This window comes from Molothrus ater, chromosome 10 (assembly GCF_012460135.2).
Source record: "Molothrus ater isolate BHLD 08-10-18 breed brown headed cowbird chromosome 10, BPBGC_Mater_1.1, whole genome shotgun sequence".
NCBI classification, from domain to species: domain Eukaryota; kingdom Metazoa; phylum Chordata; class Aves; order Passeriformes; family Icteridae; genus Molothrus; species Molothrus ater.
This window is the reverse complement of record NC_050487.2, coordinates 17644343-17668596: the sequence shown is the minus strand read 5'-3', so window position 1 is coordinate 17668596 and position 24254 is coordinate 17644343. Positions and strand designations below refer to the sequence as shown.

General features: G+C 41.6%; 1 protein-coding gene across 5 annotated transcripts in view; it reads right to left on the bottom strand.

Moving 5' to 3' along the window:
• The window catches only part of MCF2L2 (MCF.2 cell line derived transforming sequence-like 2), a 154359-nt gene that overhangs the window by 96397 nt on the left and 33708 nt on the right, over positions 1-24254 (bottom strand). For 4 of the 5 annotated variants that reach the window (XM_036388655.2, XM_036388658.2, XM_036388656.2 and 1 more), the window contains exons 2-6: positions 21903-21986; positions 14112-14226; positions 9403-9493; positions 8075-8194; positions 2635-2751 (exon numbers count right to left, since the gene is read on the bottom strand). In XM_036388655.2, coding sequence (XP_036244548.1) covers positions 2635-2751; positions 8075-8194; positions 9403-9493; positions 14112-14226; positions 21903-21986 — 527 coding nt within the window. The remainder of the gene's footprint in view (positions 1-2634; positions 2752-8074; positions 8195-9402; positions 9494-14111; positions 14227-21902; positions 21987-24254) is intronic. The other variant, XM_036388654.2, reaches the window with a different exon arrangement.

Here is a 24254-nt window from a genome sequence, read left to right as displayed (position 1 = left end):
TACAGGAACAAGTAACTACAAATACAGTTAAAATAAATTAGCATAAATTCATGGGATCATTGCTGTTTCTTTATCACTTGGGTGCACCAACACAAAACTTGTCAGAAATCTGGTTTTAATGAAGAATGGGGAATGAGGAAAGCTAAAAAAACAATGCCACCTTCTCAGAGCAGAATATAATGTTCAGACCTGTGACAAGGGATTAAAACCTTTATATCTAGTAGCAAGTAACTGCATAGGATGTTTTTCCATGATCATGCCCAAATTTGGGGGTGACTGTGTTGTTCTGTATAGCTCTTTATTCTTTGTACATTTTGATCTAATCCCCCACAGGTCTGAGTCAGTCAACAAGCACTAGGGATGCTCTTACACCCAATCAAACACTATATAGTTGTTGCACACTGCATTCCTTTCTCCAGCAATGATGGGAATTCATTGTTTGCAACTGTGACAGATGAAATGATGCTGTGTGCTCAGTGAAAAGCAAACTGGAGGTAGATCATCATTCAAAAGGTGTAGAGAGAAATTAGCCCACATTTGTGACCTCAAACATGCCCCCATGAAGGAATGCTAGCAGAGTTCACAGCCTTCTTCCCTGTTCCCCCATAAATTCATGTCTGCTTTCAGCACAAGCAGTACAGACCCACACATGCTCTGTCTTGGTGCTCTGCATCTGTATGCTGCTGTTCTCAGCACTGGAACTACTGGATTAGAGTTGACTGAAATGTCACACTTCTGACTGCAACACAGACATGGCCATCCATGACCAAAGGCCATTTACTGAAAGCCAAAAATGCACTTTGGGGGCAAGAGAGTCCACTGGCTCCTGGCAGCCAAGAGAGGAGAGCAGAAACAGTGAATGATACAAGGAGGTTGCTGTGTCCCTGCCATTTAGCCAGAGTTTAAAGCTTTTTCAGAAGAAAAGCACTGGCAGGACAAGATATGAGAACACTGAGAGAAGCAGCAAAGGGCATGAAGACCATAGCTCAGCAAGACTGGAAGTCAGATTGTTTCAAGGTGCCACGGAAGCTGACACTTCCCTGATGACAGCCTCTTATCCAGCAGATATTCCTTGGCTGACTGCACCATGAACTTGTCAGTGTTTCACTTAATATCCTGCTTGCCCCCACTCCCTCCTGTGTATATGAGCAATAAATTGTTTTATGTACCTAAGTTACATCTGTGGATTGTTTTTTTTCCAGTCTCTGTGCTTGGTAAAATTTTTTCTAACAAATTTAACCAAAACCTCTGGGGATTACATAGCCCTACTCCCATAAATTCTTGGCTCATTTTGTTTTCATATTTTACCAAAATGTGTATTATTGCTTTATGTAAATCCCTGTCATTAATAAATAATACAACCTTTCTTGTGCTTCTTTTTATCCCCCTTCATATTTTCAGACTTTTTGCTCTTTGAAAGCTCTTATAGATGATTCATTTCTTCACACTCCCCCTTTCTGCAAGGACAGTTTCATATTTTTGATACTTTTGACACATAAGCCTGTTCACTCATCTCAACCCCAACCTCATTATAGTCAACACAGTTATAAATGTAGAAAATCAATGTTAGACGAAATTCAGATTCTATGTTTGCATATTTAGAAGCCTGAAATATTTGGTGGTTCTCAAGGAGACTAAAATTTAATAAGGACAGCAAAGCACAAAAAAATATAGCAAGAAAATGACAAAAGTGGTTTGACTTAAACTACCTCAGAAAAGCTCTTTTTACAGGTTAGGTGTAACCAGCTCATCAGCAACAACAGACTTAAACCCAGGGCTGCTCAGAATTTTGCAAAACATTGAGGCTTACATTGGATGTGGGCTCTAATTTATCAATCTTGCAAGTGGGCCCACAAAGAGAGACACAAACATTGTATAAGCACTCTATGAAATTAATTACTTTTCCAGGATCATGACCCAGCTTAGCACATTTTTGCTTAGGAAGAATGAAACAATATTTTGTCTGCAAATGTGCCAGAATTTGGAGTCTGTTTTTTGTGAACTGTCATCTTAACGGGGCACCATAATGAATTGTTTACATTGCTTTGAAGCAGATACTGAAATGCATTAACCAGCCCAAAAAGGGAGCAATCAAACCTGTACAAGTTTCCTCAGCAGAATAAAAAAATCTTTCTCCCTTCCTACTAGCAACTGTTCTTCAGTTACCCAAAATAAGACCCAGCATGCTTGTATAGTATAGAAATGAAAAATAAAATATAGTGCCCTGAGTATTTTTATTCTCTTAAAAGTATGGACATAATTAATCATTAAAGTGAGATTTTCTGACCATACTTTTGACCTTTGTAAAGTCAGCAAAGTGCTACAGCCTATTTTCGATTTCAGCTGAAGGCCTATGAATCAATCAATTATTTAAAAGGCAAGAGAAGGCCTTGCTGAGTAAGAACACCACGACACTGTTAGGCCCTGGGCCAGGTACACAGTGAGATACAATTACTGCTTCCATTACAAACTTTTGGGGAATTTGCCTTTCTCTGTTTGAGTCATGGATTTCCTCTTTCCCCAAGTCCCTAGCAGAATCCAGAGGCTGTAATGCAACTGAAAAGTTCCTGCTTAGTGGTTGCTCTGCATTTGTGCCTGGACAGCTGTGGTGCAGCTGTGCAGAGCAGCACTCACCGTTCGGTGATGGATCCACTGGCTGTGGCCGTACTCCAGGGTCCCTCCCAGCTCCCGGGTCAGCTGGCTCTTGTCAATGTAGCCATGCAGATCAGAGACAGAATTTAACATGATGATCTGAAAAGAATCCAAACACACTGGACTGAGAGAAATAACGAGCCTTTCAATCATTGTTCCTGGGATCTGGGTTTGCCTGAACATAGATGACCACTGCAGTTCCACCAGAGGCCATCAGCTCTCATTTTGCATTTTCTCATGCCATGGCCAAAATTTATTTTTCCTACATTTTGCCTTCTCAATGTGTACATGGACATTCTTGAACTAACCTTGGTTTGACATCATCTTTCTCCTTGCTGGGCTGACTCATTTTGCATGTGCATCAAGAGCAAAAGTATGGCATTCATAATGCTCACACAAACTTCCATAACATAATTTATTCTCTAGATAACTAGAGATAAGATCTATCTCTAGATAAGATATTCTCTAGATTTATTTACAGAGAAATGGAGGCACAGGCAAGTTAAACAGCTTCTTCAACACAAACCACTTGATCCAGGGAAGTGCTGAAATGAAACCATTGAGAATAAGATTTTTCTTTCCGTTTTCTGATCTTTTTGGCACTGTATGTTCACTGAATTCACTGGCATTTTTCCATTTAAAATCATAATGGAAGAGAAAGGAGAAATACACCTAGATCAATTATTTTACTTTAGAATATCCTTACCACTAGACTTTCTTGAAGAAAGCCAAACAAGATTTGAGTTCAGCTTCAGATAAGCAGCATTAACTTTTGATAACCACTGTAAATTTGTCAACACAAGTGGTTACACAAGTAACACTCATTTATTGTTGTTCCAACAACTAGAAGATTTGCCAGGATTTCAGCAACAGAAGAATAAAAAGTTGAGCACAAATGACTAAGAATTTTAAATAAATAAATGTCAAAAACATGTAAAATGTGTTACTTGACCCTATATAAAGAAAGCTTAAGTGGCTCTGCATGTCAGCAGGCTCCAATGGAGCATGGTAAGTACATTGACAAACACCATGGATAGTGAGATGAGTGCAGATGTATAGAGACAACAGGATGCATTTTCTAGGCTATGAGTGCTCTAAGAAAAGCCTCAAGAACAAACCCAAACAAGTTTTTAGCTGATATTTGTTACAGAATCTTTTTACAATAATTCAGCTTGGCAGGAACCTCAGCTCTCTAGTCCAACTTTTTTTCTCAAAGCTACGTCAGCTGTGAGATCAAACCAGGTTGCTCAGGTCTTTATCCACCAAAGACTTAAAAACATCCAAGGATTGAGATTGTACAACCTCTTTGGGCAGTCTGGTCTCCTGACTGTCTTTGTGGTGAGAAAGTTTTTCCTTATGTCAAGTCAGAGCTGCCCTTGTTTCACGTGATATCAGTTATTTCTTATCCTACCACCACACACAAGCTGGCTGCAGTGCTCAGTAACCTGGAGGGACTGGAAAGCTGCTCCTATGTCATATTAACCCTCCTAAGCCACAATGGACAAGCACAGTTCCCTCAGCATCTTCTTACAGAGCACATGCTCCAAGTCCTGCTCTTCTTGGCTTTCCAAGATTACTCCAGGGTAATATTTTCCTTGTACTGGGGGAACCAAAACTCAGGGTGTTCTCAGTGTGAATTAGGTTGAGCCAAGTAAAGGGGGATGAGTGGTTGTCTCAACGTGTTGGCTATGCTCCTGCTCATGCTGCTCCTGTTAGTGCAGGATGCTGATGGCTTCCTTTGCTGCCAGGCACACTCTGGCTCAGGTACAGCTTGCTGTTCTACCAAGTTCCCAGCTCCTTTTCTGCAGAGATGCTCCCCAGATAGTCAGGCTACACTGTGAATCATTGTCAACAACAAAGCTGTTGTGTTGTTGGAAGGGAAGGACATAAGTTATTTCTTGAGTAAGAAAATCCTTGTGGAAGGAAACTCTTTCCCAGTTGCAGGACTTTGCTTTGCCCCTTTGGTATATAAAAAATTATATGCTGGTCAGCCCATTTCTTGAGTTTTTGTTCCAATGGCCCTGTCTTGGAGTCTGTCATCTGCTCCTCCTGATTTAGTGTCATCTGCACACTTGGTGACAGTGCAGCCTGTTGCCTCTTCATGTCACTGATGAAGTCATCAAACAGGGCAGGTCCCAGCAGGTATCACTACAACACTCCACTTGTTGCCCACTTCCAGGCAGAGCATTCCCCATTACCATTACCCTCCTAACCCATCATGAAACTAGTTTTTGAAACCACATGTAGCTGTCCATCCCTCCAGACTTTAACCTGACTTGGATACAAGAATATAGTGGAGGATGCATCTGGCCCCAGGGAGCCATACAGGCTGAAATTTCTCAAGTAGGCCCTCACTCTGTTCTTTTTCACTTCCAGCAGTCCATCTTCTCCTTAACCCCTGTCTTTAAATACAGAAACAAGGAGATCTTGTTGGGGAAGAAACTGTGGCAAAGAAAGGTATCTCAGCCAAAGTTAAAGGAAAAACTGTTCCCTGAATGTGTTATGAAGCACTGTTCTGTTATGATCAAAGCCAGAAAGTTCAAAAAGCTACATCATCTTGAAAAGGCCTCATACTGCAACATAAAGTCTATGCACTAATTCTGAATTGGAAATCACATTTGAAAAAGTAAATCTTAACAGCTTTGTAGCTCTTCCCCATCAGAGATGTTGTTGACAAGTTGGAACTCTTCTGATACTTCAAACCTCACGGAAACCACAGAGGTACACCGTCATGCAGTTTTCTTTTAGGAAGAATTTTATGTTTGTTTTAACTTGGTATGCTCAGCATGAGACACTACACAAACCTATTAATATTGTCAGCTATGGTGCTACCCAACAGGGTGTGAGTCTTCACCACACAAGCATTCCTGCAGGAGAAAGCCTATGAGCAATCCAGCATCCATCTAAAAAACCAATCTGAGAGAGCATTAGCATCTCCCGTGCTGCTTGCCAGACAGGAGACAGCCACAGTCAGTCAGCTGGAGAGTGCAAAGGAGCAGCAGTTTAGAAGAGAGGGATCAGTGTGGAACATGGAGCTGTGGGGGGGCTGCTTCTGGATGGGTTAGGCTGTCAAAAAGAAGTCACAGACTAAAAAGCTCAAGGAAGTACTTGCTATGGACAGATTGCTCTGAAGATGCTTTAATTCACTTCCTGTGATGGGAGGTTCCTTGGGTACATCTCTGGCTGCTCCTTTTGAATTCATAGATTTTAATCCCAGATGAACCCTGCTGTGTCTACTATATTTCTATATCTTGATCCTGGCTAATGATATCTAATCAAATCACTACCCCAACAGAAATTTACCTGATGAGGTTTTATTACCCACATTTGTATGTCAATGTGATATAAATCCTGCATTTCCTTTTTGTGTCTGGTTGGTTATTTCAGCCTTTATTTCCAGCTCCTGTTTGAGCTTCTGGTTTCTACTCATTCCAGTATTGATTTAACCCAGCAAATCTATTTTACTGAGCATATTTGCAGTCTGATAGCTCAAATAAATTATTAAACAAATGCTTCCTTAACAAACACACACGATATTCTTGGAGCTCCTTTTGAATGCTCATGTCTTGGTCCTGACTCACAAGTAGTGATAGGAAATGCCACTCATCCACAGGCCAGTTATGGCAGGAATGTTGTCATAGAGCCAAACACACAACACAAACAAACAACCTGCAAACAATTTAAAAGATCATGGTGATATTGAAGGCAGGTACTGATCCCTAATTCCTTGAGTAAGCACATCTCCCATGGAACAAGAACTCTGTGGTCCAGTTCTCCTGCTTGGCATTTAGGATGCTGTTTTCAAGGAGGACAAACAGACATTGTTCTCAGTAACTTCCCTGCTCTGAAACTGGGTATGCAGGACATGCCCAGATGGTATTTTAAGGATGGGCTGCAACACAGGAGAAAAGCCCCTCCAGAGAGCATGACAGATCCTAGGAACTTAGAACATCTGTAGTACAACCCTAAGTAACTTAGAATAGCATCAGACATATGTGGGCAGCCTGTCTATAAATCTGACAGGCTGTCTACAGGTATCTGGGCAGGAGGCAGCAAGTGTGTCATGCTCTTAGTTTTTGTAAGGCTGCTCTCTAAGAGCTCTGTGGACATACCCAGGACATACTAATTACCCTTACTAATAAGGTAATTAGTAATAATTACCTTATTACTAATAAGTTAGTATTTCATACTTAATGCAGTGCTTGACCCCTGCCTAGAACTAACCTCCCTTCCAAGTTTTGAAATGTAACTCTGATGTCAAATAAATTGCTAAAAGTATAGAAAATGCTGAATTGTTGGAAAATGCCAGTCCTTGATGAAGTTGTCCCTTTCTGGGCTGCAGTCACTGGTAGAAATGTTGCTATAGCAACAGATTGTGGCATATTAAATATAGGTACATCCATTTTTTAAACTACTATAAAATATTTTGGTTTGCATTCAAATTTAATTTTTTTCATCAAGCTTGCATTTTACCAAAAAGCCACCCTTACCAAAAGACAGTAAATGTTGCAATTTAACCACAGTAACCAAATGTCTATTCATGGTTCCTTTCCTTTATGCACTGTAATAACTATCTGCTGTCTCTCACTTCAGGAGAAGCAGAAAGCGTTTTTAACAACTGAACTTCAAACTTGAGTTTCAACAGAGCTAGAATTTGTTGGAGAAGACCCATAAGTATTTTGCAAAACAACATAAACCCAAAAGCAAAATCCAAAACAGTCATCTGAAATCCCTCCAGTAAAGTCACTGTGAAACACAGTATGAGTCTGATCCAGGATGAAATATCATCAATAATCATAATTCAAGTTTATTTATAAAACTTTAAAATTTTTGACATCACGTGCAAACATGTAGCTAAAAACAACTCCTAAAAGACCCCTCATAGAATAATCTCCAACTCTTTCAGGATTGCGCTCTTCTTCATATCACAGTCTCATCAACCTACAGTGTATGCCAAGTGCATATAAAAATAACTAAAACACAAACTCTGAATCTTGAGGGCATGGGAATCATAAAAGACATTCAGAATAAGCAATGTTAGAGGGATAGTCAGAGCTGCCATGGATAACCCAGCAAACAGTGCAGAATTCAGCCCTAGGCTTCCACTGCTCTGTAGTCCTGAATACTTATGTTTGTCACTGGAGTGGGATCTACCTCTGCCTACATGAAGGGAACATCTCCACTGAGTTAAAATGCCAGTACTTAAAAACTGAGCCACATTTTATAGTAGACTGGACATGGGAACATGTCCATTAAACACTATGAACCATCCACTGCTAAATAACTCTTTGGCATCACCACACAGACCCAGATGAAAGGCCCCAGGTGCCACTTGCAATCATGGGTTATGGGAAATTGCTGACAGCCCAGAACTGCAGAAATGGAGAAAAGAAAATGCATGGACAAAAAACTGCATGCTTACCGGTACCTTCATTTTAAAGTCATCTCGATAGAGTTTAATGCCAATGTCAGCGATTGCCCTTTGGATAAAGCGGGAGGGTCTCAGGACAAACACCAGCTGCAGGTTCCCTGGGAATGCTCCCTGCAAGAAATATAGAACTCTTAGAAGGCACATTTCTACCTTACAAGGAATTTTCAGCCAAGTGTTTCCTCACCAGTAGGGCAAAGCAGGTAGGACTTACTGAATCTTGCTCAGTCCAGCTGCTCATTGCTTCAGCTGGTCCATTCAGCATGTGCTCATTGTCACTATTTCCAAATCCAATAGGAAGACTGACCCATGTATTTTACTGCCCAGCCATATGTTGTTTCATGATACAGATTTATCACAGAGCTCCAAAGTTCCTGACTATTGCCTTTCTCCCCCAGACCCGAATCCCACTAAGTCCCAGTTGCACCACCACACCACAAGTTCTCCCATTTTTTAGGCTGCAGCCACTAGAGGGCAAAGCTGGCTGCCCACGTTGGTCTGGTGAGGGAAGTTGGTAGCACAGATGGGTTCCCCAAGCTGACCTACCTATTCACTCTGCAAAGGGTTTTGAATCTTTTTAACCTCACATATTTTTACACACAGGCAGACACTCAACATGCTCATCAGATATGGCCCTGCCTGCAACACCCAGCCTACATCTCTCACACTCCTCTGAGCTCATCAAGCATAAAAAAAGAACAATTTCTTTAAGAGAGCAGCAAAAAAGCCTGAGAATGAAAAACATTTCTGTCTAAATACCTTGAAAGAACTCAAAGTCGCCTTTGTCATCCCAGCATCCTACACCTCTGTGTAAGTGCTTGGTCCTCTCACAGTAAATGCTCCCAGTAAGAGATGTATAAAACCAGCTGCTTTTTTTAGCACTGAAAATCAGTGCCCAGCTCTGACTTTTGCAAATAAGCTATTAAGAGTTTCTGACAGAGATAATTTACTACTATGCAAATACAAATCCCTTGGGATCTATTTCTTTCATAAGCAGGCCACATCATCCCTCCTCTGGGCACAGAAGGGATACCTCTTAATACTCCTCTAGGAACCAACTTCAAATTACTAGAATTTATATTGCAGTCAACCCAGAAAATAAGGAATTTGTCCTAATTCAGCAGTAAACAAGACTGTGTAATTTGTCTCTGCAGCTTCCTCCTCCTCTTATCTAACACTTATGAGCTGCAGAGCCAGGGAGAATCTGCATCCACAGTCAGAAAATGGGAGCTTAAAATGAGCAGAGGAGATTGTATCGTGTGCTGAAGGTTCAGCAGAAAAATTTAATTTCTAGAAGATAAATAACAAAAGCAAGCACTTACTGCTATTCGTGTCAGGGATGCCTTGACTGCACTCCATTTGTCCCGTCGTCTGTCTATGATGATGATGAATCCGATGCTGGCAGCCTCCAGACTGCAAAACAGATGAAATAGGTGTGCTGGGTTACAGGGAGACACTCCTGTTCCAAGGCAGAGAACTGCAGCAAAACACAGCCTCCGTCACAGCACACTCGGAGCCCATTATGAAAACACAACGTACAGTGGAAAGAATGAATATTTGGCAGAAACGCACATGAAAAGGAAAGCCAGAAAAATTTCTCTTTCCAGCATAAGGCTAGCAGCTTACACAAAACATGAATATTTTATCTGCTGAATCTCTCAGCTGCTATGCTACTCTGCTGCCAGTCTAGGTGACATGAATAGTTCAGGATCACAAATTACACTGTGCTCTTTTGAAGACAAAATCCCCAGATCTTTTCCCTTTTTTTCTGCAAAATTAGACACCCCCCTACAGTCTTCAGTCTCCAAGTAGGCTGACACCTGGCAGGGGCACTGAGCTCCAGGGCATCAGTATCCCCTGACTTGTGTACACAAAGCCCCAGGAATTCTGGTAGGCAAAGCAGAAAATGAAGAGTTCTATTTTGCCAATCACAAACTTGTTCTGGGGTTGCAAGTCATTCCAAACTATCCTTTTCAACTTATTGGCTAGAATAACAGTTCCTGTTCATTCTCAGTGCTTTTCAAGGAGGATTTAGGAGGCAGTGATTTGGTGCTCCATTTCGCCTATGTAGACCTCATAAATACCCCATCCTCTCTTGCCCTCTCAAAAATTCCACTCTGGAGTGCCAGGTTTCAGTGAGACTGCTCTTTTCTCTGCCTTCCAAGAGCACTCAGCATTGGAGAAGCTAAGAAGTACACAGTGAGTGTCCAGAACCTTCACTAAAGCAGAATGGCTCAGCCATCTCAGAACAAACCAGAGGCAGGCAGTAAGAGTATAAATGTCATAATCAGAGGACATACTGCAATCAAACATCTTATCACAGGTTAAGGAAAAAAAAGGGTTTAAAGTATCTCCTTGATCCCTATTCCACTGTCCATACAAGGACCAACTCAGGAACTGTTTCCATGGTCATTTTATTCAAACTCATGTCAATAATCTACTGAAGACTATCAACACAGTAACAAATCTGAGCTCTTGCTGCAGTTCTGCAGGATCAAAAACTGAAAGCCAAAGTATTGTGCAAAAATGGGATGCCATGTGAATGCTCCTAGTAGTTCATACTGATAACAGGAAAACTCATTGAATTTTCCAATGCAGTATTTTTACAGCATTCCTCTGAGGATTTCAAAATTCAATGACCATACATGACCTTTTCTCTTTAGTAGTGCAACATGCAGCTCTCTGCAGAGAACAGAAAATATATTTGCAACAGTGCCTCTCAAGCACAGGGAAGAGAATTCATCTGTTTTACCTTTTATAAATACACAAATGTATACATACTCTTCAGTAGTCTTAAATATACACAAAAACATTACATATCCTTCAGTAGCTCAACAAATATTCCACAGAATGAAATTCCTTGATAATGCTCAAATAAAGGCAACAAAGGTATTGTGTGTGTTGCAGATGGTTACAGAAAGGGTGAGAAACTAAACACAAAAGTGTCAACCTGGGCCCTTCACCTTCAAATGATGTTCAGCACAGCATCAGCTGTAGTCACTGAGATAAGCCAATGGTACTTGTATGTTTGCTTTTTGATGTGGAGGTTTTTTTGTTGTTTTGCTTGTTTGTGGGGTTGTTTGTTTGTTGTTGTTGTTGAGGGGTTTTGCGGATTTTTTTTCTTTTTAGCTAGATAGGACTGGCTAAAGTCCTAAATTTAACCAGGGAAACAGAGAGAGTGTCAGCAAGGGATCCTATTTCACCAGCATGCTGAAAGGCCATGCCAAGGTCTGAATGTCATTTGGCACCAAGGGACGGATGCAGGCACACAGCCACAGGGAGGGGCCCGGCTGAGATGGCAGCATCAGCACAAGTGGATGGACAGCTGAGAACCCCCAGCCCAGTGTGCATCCAGAGGAAGTTTGTTTAAGAACTCAAACACACACACATTCTAACAATTTTCTCAGTGTCAGTACTGTAATACCTCTACCCTTATTATGAAAATGCATTGGGGTTTCTGCAGTTCTCTGAAAAGGAGATTTTGAAGACAATCCTGAAGAGCAGATAAACATCAGGCTTACCTCCAAAATAAATTCTGGCACATTTGCCCAGATTTAATTAATCATTAAAGAGGGACTTAGAAAGTTACTAACACTAAGTGATGTTATCTGCAATCAGAGAGCTTATCTCCACAACTAGCATGAACATTATTGTACAGGATATGCAAAATCAGACACTATAAAGACAGATATTCTCTCTACATTTGCCTGGAAAATGATGCTGATTTCTCTGGTTCACTGAGCTCTGAAGAAGAAAGAACTTTCTATGATGAATAGGATGAAGTGCTTTTCAAACTATACCTCATCTTACCTGATTCATAGCCATAACTTTGTAACTCCAGAAGAGTTAAAGACAGTTCTCTGCTCTTAGTCACTTTGTTGGATACCCTCACATCTTTCTTGAGAATTAAAGTAAAAGGTGGACAATTAGCAGTGAAACTACACACACAGGAATATTCAGGATATTACATGGGAATACTGTTATATTACACACAGCCCTATCTAGTACAGTAGTGCCGGCAAAAGCAACAATGCACACCCTTTACTGCTTGCTGAGGTACATGACAGAGACACTGTGTGCATGGACCAGCCAACTGCAGATTGACAGAGCTCTGCTGCACCCAAACAGATCCACAGCTTGGGCCTCATTGAGTTTGAATCTATATAATTATGTCATAAATCACACAAAGCCTGCTGCTCAGGTTCTTCTTCTAAATTACCTTCTTTCTCCCTCACCATTTACAGAGATAGTGGCAAGTTTCAAATGGTGATTCAAAAAATGCAAGCAGTCTTTCTAAAAGCACTGCAATAAAGTGCAATAAATTTCCTGGAAAATTCACGTCCCTTCAGTGTGGTCTGTGATGAACCTAAGAGCCAAACCAAGGTGCTGGTATGCAGAAAATGCACCTTGAAACCCCAGCTTGACCTTGAACAGGTCATTTAGAGCAAACTGAGCAGTCATTTACTCAACACAAGTTCTGGTGATCCTGTCTGTAGAGTGAGATATTACTCACACATATCTCAACATCTGTAAAATAGGTATATCACAGCTCTCCTGACTTACAAAGTTTTGAAACTCAGTTCTTCATTCTTTGCACATGGCTCTGGGATTCCTCAGGGGAAGAAAAGACAGAAGAGAACTGAAACTGTGTCAAAGCAAAGGTCCATCTAACTCAACACCCTGACTCCAGTGTTGGTAGATAGTGGCTGCTGAGACAAAGGCAGCAGGAAAATGAGAAGGACAGTATTTCTCTTTATATATATTCTCCCAAGTCCCAGCATTAAGGAATAAATTAATTTCTTCAGCCTGGTTTGTATTTGAGCCATTGTGTCCAGCTGCCATTGATGGAGCAATCCTTCATGAATTTGGCTAATTTCTTTTGAATGCATCTGTGCTTTTGGGCTTCACACAGGCTGCAGAAGCTCAAAGGGTTTCTGTCTGTCATGTTGACAATGTAACATGCTGGTTCCCCACATGTGACAAAATCACTGGGAATCATCTCCCTGCATACCAAGTACAAAGAACTAAAAAACTACTTTTATGGTTTTCTCAGCCACTGCTGCTGTTGTATATACCCTGGGGCTGGTCACCCTCCCAGACCTGAAGGAGTAAGGAAATACTCAAAACAGAGTTTCCCCTGGCGGAACAAAAGTCCCACAGAGCAGAGTGAAACAATGAAGCTGTTAAGTTCACAGTATGTGGTTTCTCTCAGCTTGCTTTGGCAACTCTTTGGCCACGACTTTGGCACATACGTAGGTGGAGCTGTAAAACTTCTCACTCAAACTTGAAGGAGGCACGTTTTCTGCTATGATCCTCTGAGCACCTTTTTGCAGAAGACCACAGGAAATGATAAATCGTTGCTGTGCTTCTCACTAGTACAAACAGCCGTGGTCTAGAGACAGGATCAGGGGACTGAAAAAATATTAAGCTCTCTTAGATGAACAAAAAATAATTCAGCAGTCAGGCCTTAGCACATTTCCTCAGAGCAGGGAAAGTCAGTTTGTTTCGCTATCCTTATAAAGCTGCAGGCAAAAAGTAAGGAAAACATGCTGGCTGTGGAGCAATCTCCAAAGAAATGAAGTACCTGAAAGCACAGGGTGCTTGCCAGAATCCTGTCAGTGGGGCACCTCACTTGCTTTCTCAGCAAAGGGAAAGCTGCCTAGAAAGGTGCACTCAGAGAAAAAGCAGTCATGGGCCCTGTGGAAGTATGGCTCCTTCCTGAAGCAGCCCTTCCCTCATTACATCCAGTGCCCCTGAGGCTTCTCACAAACAATCCCTCTTAGCTCCCTTTGATCTGCCATCTTCGCTGCTGCTCTTCAGATCTGTTCCTGTTCCAATTCAGTTCAATCTGCCCTGTGTGAAGCTCTCTCTTCCATGACAATTCCTAGGGCCTCCAGTAGATAGGGAAGTTTCATAATGACTGGAGAGATGCAGAGGCACTGGTATGTCCTGGTAGCACCACTAAAATCAGTGAGCCATTGGGGAAGAAAAACTCTCTAAGAAATCAACAGAAATTTGTGCTTAGTCTCACCTGGGAATGCTGGTTAGATAAGTGACCACATTCAGAAAATCATCATCAGGTATCTCACTGAATCCTGCAAATTCTGGAAAGGTTATAATGGGTGCCCCATCCTTCCCTCTTCCTCCTGTAAAAAAAAAAGTCAAAGTTTAGAAGGTGATTTTATGACTTTGGACAGACTGGTCAGTACTCAAAGTGGGAAGTACTGGCATATTTCTCCTTGTAAAGCACCCACATCCAGTAATCATCACCAGCTCCAGCCATACAGAAGTTATGAAGGGTTTTCTCACCAGCTTGGGCTCAAAGCTGAGAGCAGACTGAGGGGGCAGCAGCACATAAAGCAACATGATGAAACAAAGCTTTTGTTACAGGTACCTTATTGCTTAGTTCTCCTTAAACAGGGTATTAAGGATTTTTTCCCTGAGTTTTTCTACTTTCTTTGCAATTTTTATGTAAAGCTACTTTTTGGACCAGGCTCAGGAATTCTCTAACAACCCAATACTGAGTGTATTTCTGCTGCAGACACAGTTTTCTGAGTCATTCATCACACACAGAGGACTCTTGCCCAAGGGACAGCCAGTTTCTGGGCTTCTCTTTAGTAAAGAGGAAGCTGTGAGGCAGTAAATTACGTTCCTCAGGAAAATATCCAATAAATGATCCCATTAGGAGCATGGGAGCAGGGGAAAAAAGCCCATTCTCATTCCTTGAAAGCACCCTCTAAAACCCCATAAATAATCCCTGTTTCCAGGTTGCTCCCATCCACCATTGCCTTTCCTTGTTGATAACCACAGCTGATGCCACAAACCAGTTTCTCCTGCTCTGTTGGTGGTCACTGCAGAGCAAGGAGGTGCTCCAGTAATTCCTGGCTATTTCTCTGTAGAGTGGACAGTCCCTTGCTAGTCCTGATCCTGCCTCTGCCCTATCCTCACAGCCTCACTTGGATTATTTAAAATCCTTTCTGGCCATGGAGAGCTAGAATGATGTGGAATACAATGCTTGCACAAGGTAAAACTCAGAGCTCTAGAAAATAGGAATTTTGAACAAGGAAACCCTTTTTCTTTTTGACATCAGGTGTCAGCACACTACCTTTAGCCCCTCTTTTCCTTCCTGAAGGTTGGTTATTACTTTGATTACATCTGAAAATGACTCAGTTGTGTGAGATCATTCACTAAACTCACCTAGCTAGGGAGAAAACAGGCCTACAGAGACTCAAAAGTGTCTCAGCCAAGAGGGAAAGCAAGAAAGCCATTATTCACACTGCACTGAACTGGATTTCAAATGCTGAGCAGAGCCACAGCCCCCACACTGACCTCCCCACTAGCCTTGGGGTGATGCCAAATGCTGATGCATGGCAGCTGGACTTCCAGCTGCACTGTCTGCAGTCAGCACTGATGTGGAATATGCTGTCTTGCAAGTTTGGTCAGGCTTTCCCCAGACTGCTGCACTCTAGACCAGCAGGTACCCAGTTAGCCTGGTTTGTTAGAGATTCTCAGTGACATCTCCTGGACACAAACAGTAACAGCCAGGAAAATTTAATACCAAATTTGTCTGCTGTTTTGTGCAGAGCCCAGTGCATGCCAAGGAATTTCATACTTGGTATCTTGTGAACATTCACAGGATTTCTGGGCACCAAACTTTCTCATTCACGTATTTCAAGTATGTGAATATACTTCAAATGAGGAAGATGTAGTAACTTGGAATATTTTGGTTTAAAGCAGCAATATTTGCCACTGGAGAATAAGGTAGAGATTCCACTGGATTCCCTACTTTAACACTTGATAGTTTAGCTGCAGTTATACTCAAGATTTGTTAAAACTACAAGTTTCAAATGCTTCTGCTCATGAGGATCTCTTTGTGTTCCTTTTATATCATCTCCTGCATCTCCATTCACACATGTGCTCTTCTTCCCCTGGCCTCTTCCCTGAGCTGGATGAGGCAGGCTGATGATGCACTCCATGTATGTGGGTGTGTATTTTTGTCATGGGATCTTCTCCTATAAAAAGCCATCTAAAAAATGAATGTAAGCAGACTGAACACTGACTTCCTTTCACCACTGGCAACAAATCTAGGACACTTAGGAGCAGCCTCAGACTGAACGTTCAACTAAGAGTCAGCAGCTCCTGCCTCTGACTAAGCCACAGGCCCTTTACAGCTCCTGATCTCCATCTCATTCTCCAATGTGAAGGCAACACTTCCTGCTGCAGCCACACCAGAACCCTCAGATGGCTCAGCAGAGCTGTATTTCAGACAGGGAAATAAACAAGGAAACCTTCAGTTCCTGCCACACCAGGAAATTAGGGGGAAGTTTGAGGGTGTTTGGTATTCAGAAATTGTTAAGTGCTATGATGAGAAGAGCAGAAATGTGTAAAGTGTTGAGTGACAAGAAATACCACAAATATGTTACAAATGGGTTTTTCCTGCCCATATCTGAACTTCAAGCAGTAGTTGAGTTATATAGGAAAATTATCTATAGCCATTTGGATAAGGGATATAAGGGAAGCTCCTTAAATACCAAGGGTGTCTGGAAAACTCTCTCTTCAGTACAAGAGAGCAATTCCATACATCTAAATGTTAATGCCACTTTTTCCCTGACACTAATCCAAGAATTGCTGCAGTATGCAAATTTCTGCAGAATGTGGATTGACAAGCTGCAGCCCTTTTTTCCTCGACCATCAACCTTTCTTTCTAGGGAGTTGCCACAAGATTTCTTCCAGTCCTTGAAATACTTTAGCTAGATACTATTCAGTGTCTTGAAAGAGCAGACAGCACAAACTAAAAGCCAACAGGGACAGTCTCCAGTCAGCACCATAGCCATAAGGACTGAGCACATGGAATTTGTCTTTTATGAAATTTAGAAATTTATGAATTTTTACAAGCTGCATCAGGATTGTACAAGGTACCCATGGTAATTGGACCTTCACTAACTCTTAGGTGTGCCAATCCCCAAAGTCCCAGGACACAGAGCAGCATTCATAGCTGCTCCTATTAGACAGACTTTCCAGCAGCCAATGCAGCCTGGATAGCTGCTGCAGTGAAGATGGGGCCAGAATTCAGCTGTGGAAACAAAACAGCTGAAGTATTTGGGGAAGGAATATAGGTGGGGGAGAAAAGGTTATGGCAGCTGAGAAAATTTAATTTTGCTTTGCAGTGTAAAGGGTGTGACTGACAAATGAGGTGTGAGTGCTGAATTCTGAGAGCTCTCACAGCTGAATCTGTTTGTTGGAATGACTGATGTAAAAGCAGAAAGCAACCACAACTGCAGGCCAAGGCCCTGAACACAATCAGGATCTTAAACAACCTCCCACTCCTCAGTTCCAGCCCTCTCATGCTTCCCACCTAGGCACAAAAAATATCCATGGTTGAGACAATAAGGGGCTTCACTGAAGTCCTATTTCATAGCCAGCAGCTCTTCTAACTAGGGATCACCAAATATGCTGACTCCCTTGGGAAATAATACCAAAACAAACAAAATGCACCAGCCCAACAAAGGGGCTATAGTCAGGAGAAGTTCCAAAAGTTAGTCTGCAAGTTTCCAGAGCTCACCTCCCCAGCCTGCCACAGACACTAACTCATCAGTTAGTATTGGAAAGGGTTCTCTCAATGCTGCTGACACGTGCAGCCTTAACTGCTTTGGCCTGCCCACATGCAGAGAGCTCCCTGAGCCATCACAGCCCAGCCCTGACTACAGTTCATCTCCTGGGTCAGACAGCCAAAAAGTCTAATGAGATCTTGGCTAAGTTTCACTGCTTTGGTCAAGTCTTGCTTTTTCCAAGCTCTGTTGTTTTGGTTTTCCATATTGATAAAGAGTTGTGAATGATGAATTTCTCATTAAATCAAGTTTCCTGGGTCTTAATTTTTATAAAAGATCCAAACTGTCCTTTTGGCAAGGTCAGGCCAGGTTTTCCAAAAGGCTCAGTTTAAACAGGAAGCAGATGGCCAAATACCCTCCAGGCTTTGCAAATTAAATAAACTGGCTTCTGAGTCAGTTACCATTTTCAGATATACTCTCCCATCCACTGAAGTCTGTTAACAGGAGCAGAACACAAAGAAAATGATTCTCTCTGCTAATACATTTCGTGACAGTTTGCCTAATAAAGTCGTGATTTAGCAACATGATCTATTATTGCTGCAAATGGCAGATTGGGCTCTTTGACAGAGTAATTACAGATAAGAACAGGTTGTGAAGCTGCAGATAAAAAAGTGGAGGGGGGGGAAAGAATGGTAGCAGTTTCAAGAGCAGATTGGTACAGCAGGACAGATAGGAAAAGTATTTTACTAGTGGTTCTTTATTCTTGAGTAATAACTGGTGTGTTAGTAGTTTCAGTACTACTCAACTTTGTGATCTAGTTCCCCTAACAGCTCCAGGAAACACACAAACCTCGCTAGCACTCCTGTGCTGTCACAGCTGTAGTCCATTAATTGGGAGTTTGGTTTTCAGGGAAAGGAAAGAGGCAGCAGTGATATCAAAGCTAGAATTTAACCACAAGAACCAGTACTCCTACCAGATCTCACAAGCTAAGCAGGGCTAAATCAGCACATGGGAAAAGAGATGACCAAAGTAAAATTACATGATTAAGGACACTGCCACATTACACTGCAGCCTTTTCCATGACCTCAGTGGACCAGGGAAGGCTTTGGAGAGTTTCCCTGTTCTTGGCATGGAGTAAGGTCTTGAGTAGTCTGGTAGGTGGAGGACCAGGACAAACAGGAGGCTGTTAGCAGGTAATACATTCATTATAGCTAGACCCTGACACAATCAAACACCCAACTCATCAGACTTGCTACATAATTCCTACCATCTGCTCCGAGACCACAAGACAGCCAGATCCTCTTAAGAAGTTTGCACACAGCAATAGTGGAGAGAAGTGTTTCTAATGAGTCATGTCCAGAGAAAACAAAGAGCCTTTGATTCAATCATTTTCCCCTTTCTTTTCTGCTTTCCTGCAAGGAAACATTGTGAGTACACTGCATCTGTCTCAGCTGCCAGCTGTTACTAAAAGGGTGGTATCAACCAAAGAAATACTCATTTATGACAAAGTTTACAACAGTGGACCACTGACTTCCATTATCGCTGGACAAATGCATTTGGGGTCAACAGGACTGAGCAGGAGAGCTTGACAAAGCCAGGGGCTGTGGAGTAACACAAACCAGAGTTAGTGCTACATCCTCTGGGCTCTGCACAGGCATGGAAGAGGTGACTGGCTGTGCTCTGGGGGCTGCAGCCTCCAGACTGAAAAAAATAACCCCATCTAGTATAAATCAGTGTATACCCCTGTTAGGAAGTTGTTCAGAGAAACATAATTTATGTGCACAACGCTCTACAAAAACATTGGAATTGTCTTTTACTGCCCAAGATGGTGACACCAAAGAACAGAAGGGTTTGTTGTTTTTTTTTCCAGACAGTGGCTACTGAGCTGCAACATTTCAATATGGGAAACCAGGAAATAGGCTAAGTATCAAATTTTCAGCCACCATGTAGGCAAGCACTGAAGCACCAAAATATTTGTGGTTGCTGCTACGTAATGAAAAGCAGCTAACAGCATGTTTGAGGAAAAGCTACAGAGCCATCTGGAAAAAAAATCTAAATCAAATGAGGTCATTTACATGTGAATTACTTTAATAAGTGAAATGAGGCAGAAGAGTGCCCAGTTTTGTCTTCATTGCATGAAAAAACCCAATCTTTTGCTAAAGGAAAAAGAAAGTTACATTATTTAGCGAAATGCATTTTTGAAAAGTATAGTAATGTCTGGCTTGCACCTAAAGTTCTCTTTGCAGGAGGCAATAGAGAGAGTAAGGAAGATTCCTGCTATGTTTTACCTATGACTCACCAGAGGTCACCAACAGAATAAGAGACTGGGCCAAAGGGGCTTCTAAGCCTTCCTTAACTTCTTCACATACTACCATGGGGATTTTGGAGTGGAGGCACCCAGATTTCCAAATTTATCTGTAAACTTCAGACTGAAATCAACTTAGAAACTATGAACTACACTGCCCTGTTTTATAGTGGGATATTGTTTCTGGACTGTACTGAGGAGATTTTGGATAAGCCTGAAAATTCTTAAAATGAGATTTGTTATTTAAGTAGATGGGAGCATGAAAGACACCTTCTCACTCTCCTTTGCTATTTGTTATTAGTACTTCTATGTGGATGAACCAGTTATTTGCTGATTCCTAACAAACAAGCCCCTCAACCTTGCCTTCTATGAAGAGTTATTTTTCAAGTCTTTAAGCTGCTCACATTTAAACAGCCTCATTTAAACACCTTTCTCATCACTTCCAAGAATAAAAGAGTTAGATAAATGTGAAGGGTTGAATTTGCTAAAATAGCAGGTGAGAATACAGGCACTGCTGAAATTATGAGTCCACAAAGAAATATGAAATTCTTTTTTTGTGTCTACCCTTGACACTTTTATTCCTTGTTTAATGTTCTAGCTGATACTGGAAATGGGTTTTTTCTTCCTGTTTAGTAAACCACTTTCCATAAGTTGCTCATTACATGCTGTATTCAGCTTTTGCTATTGGTCCCAAATGTTGCAAGGTAATAGAGTTCAAAAATAGCAATCCTCCAAATTTTACTGGGTAGACAATTGCATATGAGGCACTCAGTTCTCAACAATTCCTACTTACCCTGCACTGAGCACAACAGTGGGATGAAAAGGGTTTGAGCAATTTAATGCAGTTACAGACCCTGTCCTGCCCAGAGGGTTGTGTTCATCAGGAATTCTGGGAAGGTGGGACCCCGAGATGTTTTACTGCAGATGAGAAGGCAGTTGGTTCCCCCTCTGCTCAGTCAATACCCTCTGCCTAGTGCAAACCCTTTAGTTATTGAGCTTAGGAAGCTGCCACAAGATCCTACCTGCCTCCAAAATCAAGTTTTAATACTCAGAGCCTCATAAAGAATTCTGTGTAAACTAGATTTGGATTTATTTTGGAAACTTGGAATGTATTTTAAAAGGCAAAGGCACAGCCAGAATAAGGCCTGCCAAGCTGACCATTTCCAGAGCTGGGTTGGTGCACTCTCTGCACTCTATACCCACCAGGAGGGACAGGCTTTCCAAGAGGACCTTCTTATAACCTCAGCATTTTGTGCAAAATCATGATACTTCACTGTTTCTGTGAGGAACATGATAAGCAAATTCTGAATTGTCTTATTTGCAGAACAGACAGAAAAAGAGACAAAAGGAGTTGCCAGAGGCCATGCAGTCAACAGCAGAGACTGTTTTATGACCTAGATAAGATTTTATCATCTACAGTATCCAAAATAATGAATTAAATAATTTGCCAAATATTTCAGTATCAGCTCTTTCTTTGGGGAAGGAACTGCGTCACTTTGTGTGATTGCAAATTTCAGGCAAACAAAGGACTATGTAATAATCATATCTTTTAAAGATTAGAACCTTACATTTTAGCAATGAATCATTTCTAAAACAAAGGCAAATGAGGAAGAAGGGGGAGGTCATGAATAGATCTCTGATAGACCAAAATCTTTTCCCACAAACAAGATGCTTGGACATTGTGCAAAGATACGTAGTAAAAGTTTTGTTTAATTTCTTGCCCTCTAAATAGGTTCCTCCCAGCCCATTGTGGAGAACATGGAACATTAACTTGCCCTAAAAAAGCAAGTACAACAGCCTGGCACTTTTCCATTCCATACACCGTGAATATGTGACTGTAGCATTTCTCAGGAGCAATATGAAAATACTATTGCAACTGCTGTACAGAGCTGAAGGGTGACAGACAGCATGACACATTCCAGTATGTCTCCAAGAGAATCACAGAGTGTCATTACCAGCAGCTTCTTACCTGACAAGATTGCAAATTGCCTGTGGAGCTGCTCTATTATATCCACTGCTACCAGCGGCCGTATCTCCTGCTGCATGATTTCATCTGTGCAAGGGAAAACAGAAATCTTCCGTGAGTTCATAAAGCCTCAATGACAATTTTTTCCTCCTTTAAAAAACCCAGCAAAACAAAGATGACACTCAAAGCCTAGCCAGACTATTGCCTGAGCTATTATATGACTATTGTGGTAAAGATTATGGTACTTACAGAGTCTCCTCTTCAGCCTATTAACTTCATCTATTGCCTTGTGATTTCAGAGAGAGCTTTTCATAAACCAGCTCCAGTGGATTTGCCAGAGCTTGCCACAGGTTGCTCAAGCTGACAGCTGCTCCTAACCACTTCAGGTTCCATATTAAGTCACTGCATTTGGCCTCCCACTACAGCAGTTTTTCAGTCTTTGAAGCAGTGAAGTCTATTCCACATACATGGCCCTGTTCCACCCTGAACTCCCCGAGCTCTGCTGGAGGACTTTGTGTAGCCAGCCAATCCACAACAGTTTCCTTTCCCGATGCTTTTTCCGCTACAAGCAAATACATAGTAAAAGAAGGAAATAAGGGGCTGTGAGACTTTCTTCTCATGAAAACAAAGCCTGTTATTTTAACTAAGCCTGTTAGTTTAAACACTAAAAAGTTAAAAAGTAACTTGGCAAGCAGCTGGGCAAAAAATGACCTCAATTTTTGTGTGTGATCTATGGAGTGAAAAGCAATTATAGTTTCACATGGAGCTAATTTGATCTCTTTTGTAACAGGTGCAGCCAGTTATTTCCCCCACTCTTCACACCAGTCTAAAGCAGCAACATTTTACAAAAAATACCTGCCAACTTAACTGGCAGGATCAAGGTTTATCCACACCTATTGGAACTACTTCTTTAGCCACTGTACAGAACAACCAGTCCTGGTGTTGTACAGATCACCTCTAAGTACCCAGACAGCAGGTGGAAGGAAGGAGGCTGGGTCCAGATGGACCACAGACCTCTCAGAGACTTGCCCAGCCCTCCAGGGTAACAAACCTGCCAGTAGTTAAGTTTGTGTTTCATGTTTGCCAATGTGAAGACATCATTAATATTAACCAGTCTTGAGCAGAACAGAAATTCCACCACCCACCCAACCCCTATTTAGCTTTATTAGCTTGCTCTAAACATAGCTTGCTTTCTGGTTTCTAAATATCCTTTTTATTCAGAAGGTTTTTGTGATGTAAGGATAAAATGAAGCAAAAGAAACAAGAATTGCAGAGTGCCAGTTAGTTCTTATCAAATCCCCTGCCTGGGCAAGACAAACCTCATGGGATTGCTGTAAAAGCCACACTCAGGAGGAGATGTTCAGATGATGAGAAAGGTGGTACAAAACACATTTGGTGACTGGGAATCACACATCCAATAAGTCAGTACAGTTCATACACTGACATGCTGGGAAAAGCAATTGCAGCAAAAGAAACTAGCAGGAGACAGAAAATCTGAGAAAACAAGGGAAGGTGCCTCACAGAGCCCAATGGGCAAATCAGATCATGTGGCTATGAAATGTCAGCAGCTGTAGCCACAGCACTGAAGGTCCCATTTGCACTTCCTCTAGGACAGTACTTAAAGGTATTTACTCCCCAACATGGAAGAATTTGTAATACCATCACAGCACAGACATTGCAGTAGAAGTCCCAGTCCTTGGAAACATGATTGATTACCTGGGGCTGCTGGAGGAAGTTTTTAATCTTTGACTAGAAGAAAAGCTTGAAAAAAAAATCTTATAAGCAAACAAAAAGACACAAGTCTGGGTTTGTTTCAAAGCTTTGACATTTTCCTAGCACCAGTGAGCATTAATCATTTATATCTTCCACTAGCTTTATCCCAGGAAGCTCTGAAGCCTCTCTGGTCTGAACTGCAAGCCAGATGGCAGCAGGAAGTGCTGCTCACTCTCCTGGATAGAAGTAAGGTACCATTTTTCTGTGGGACTGATATTCCAGCTGAGAAACCCCTTCTTCAGGGTGACATGAGCTGGTATTGAGCTGACAGCTACAGATTCATAGACACTTCAGAAAAACGTATTGATGATAGGCACATTTTAACACTACATGAGGTCAAGGGGAAGGTTTCAGGAAGCTGAAAAGCTGCAGAGCAGTCCTGTCCTCTGATAAAATCTGTATTTGTATAGGCATGCAACTCAAGATCTTATCAAAACATACACCAGCCAAGTGTCTGCAAGATATGTATTTTGAGAAACTTGACTCAGACATTTCCCACCTTCTGTGTGATTGCTCTTGTGGTCTTCACTTTTTTTTTTTTTTTTTAAAGGCAGTTATTCATAGCCTCTGAAATTTCAAAAA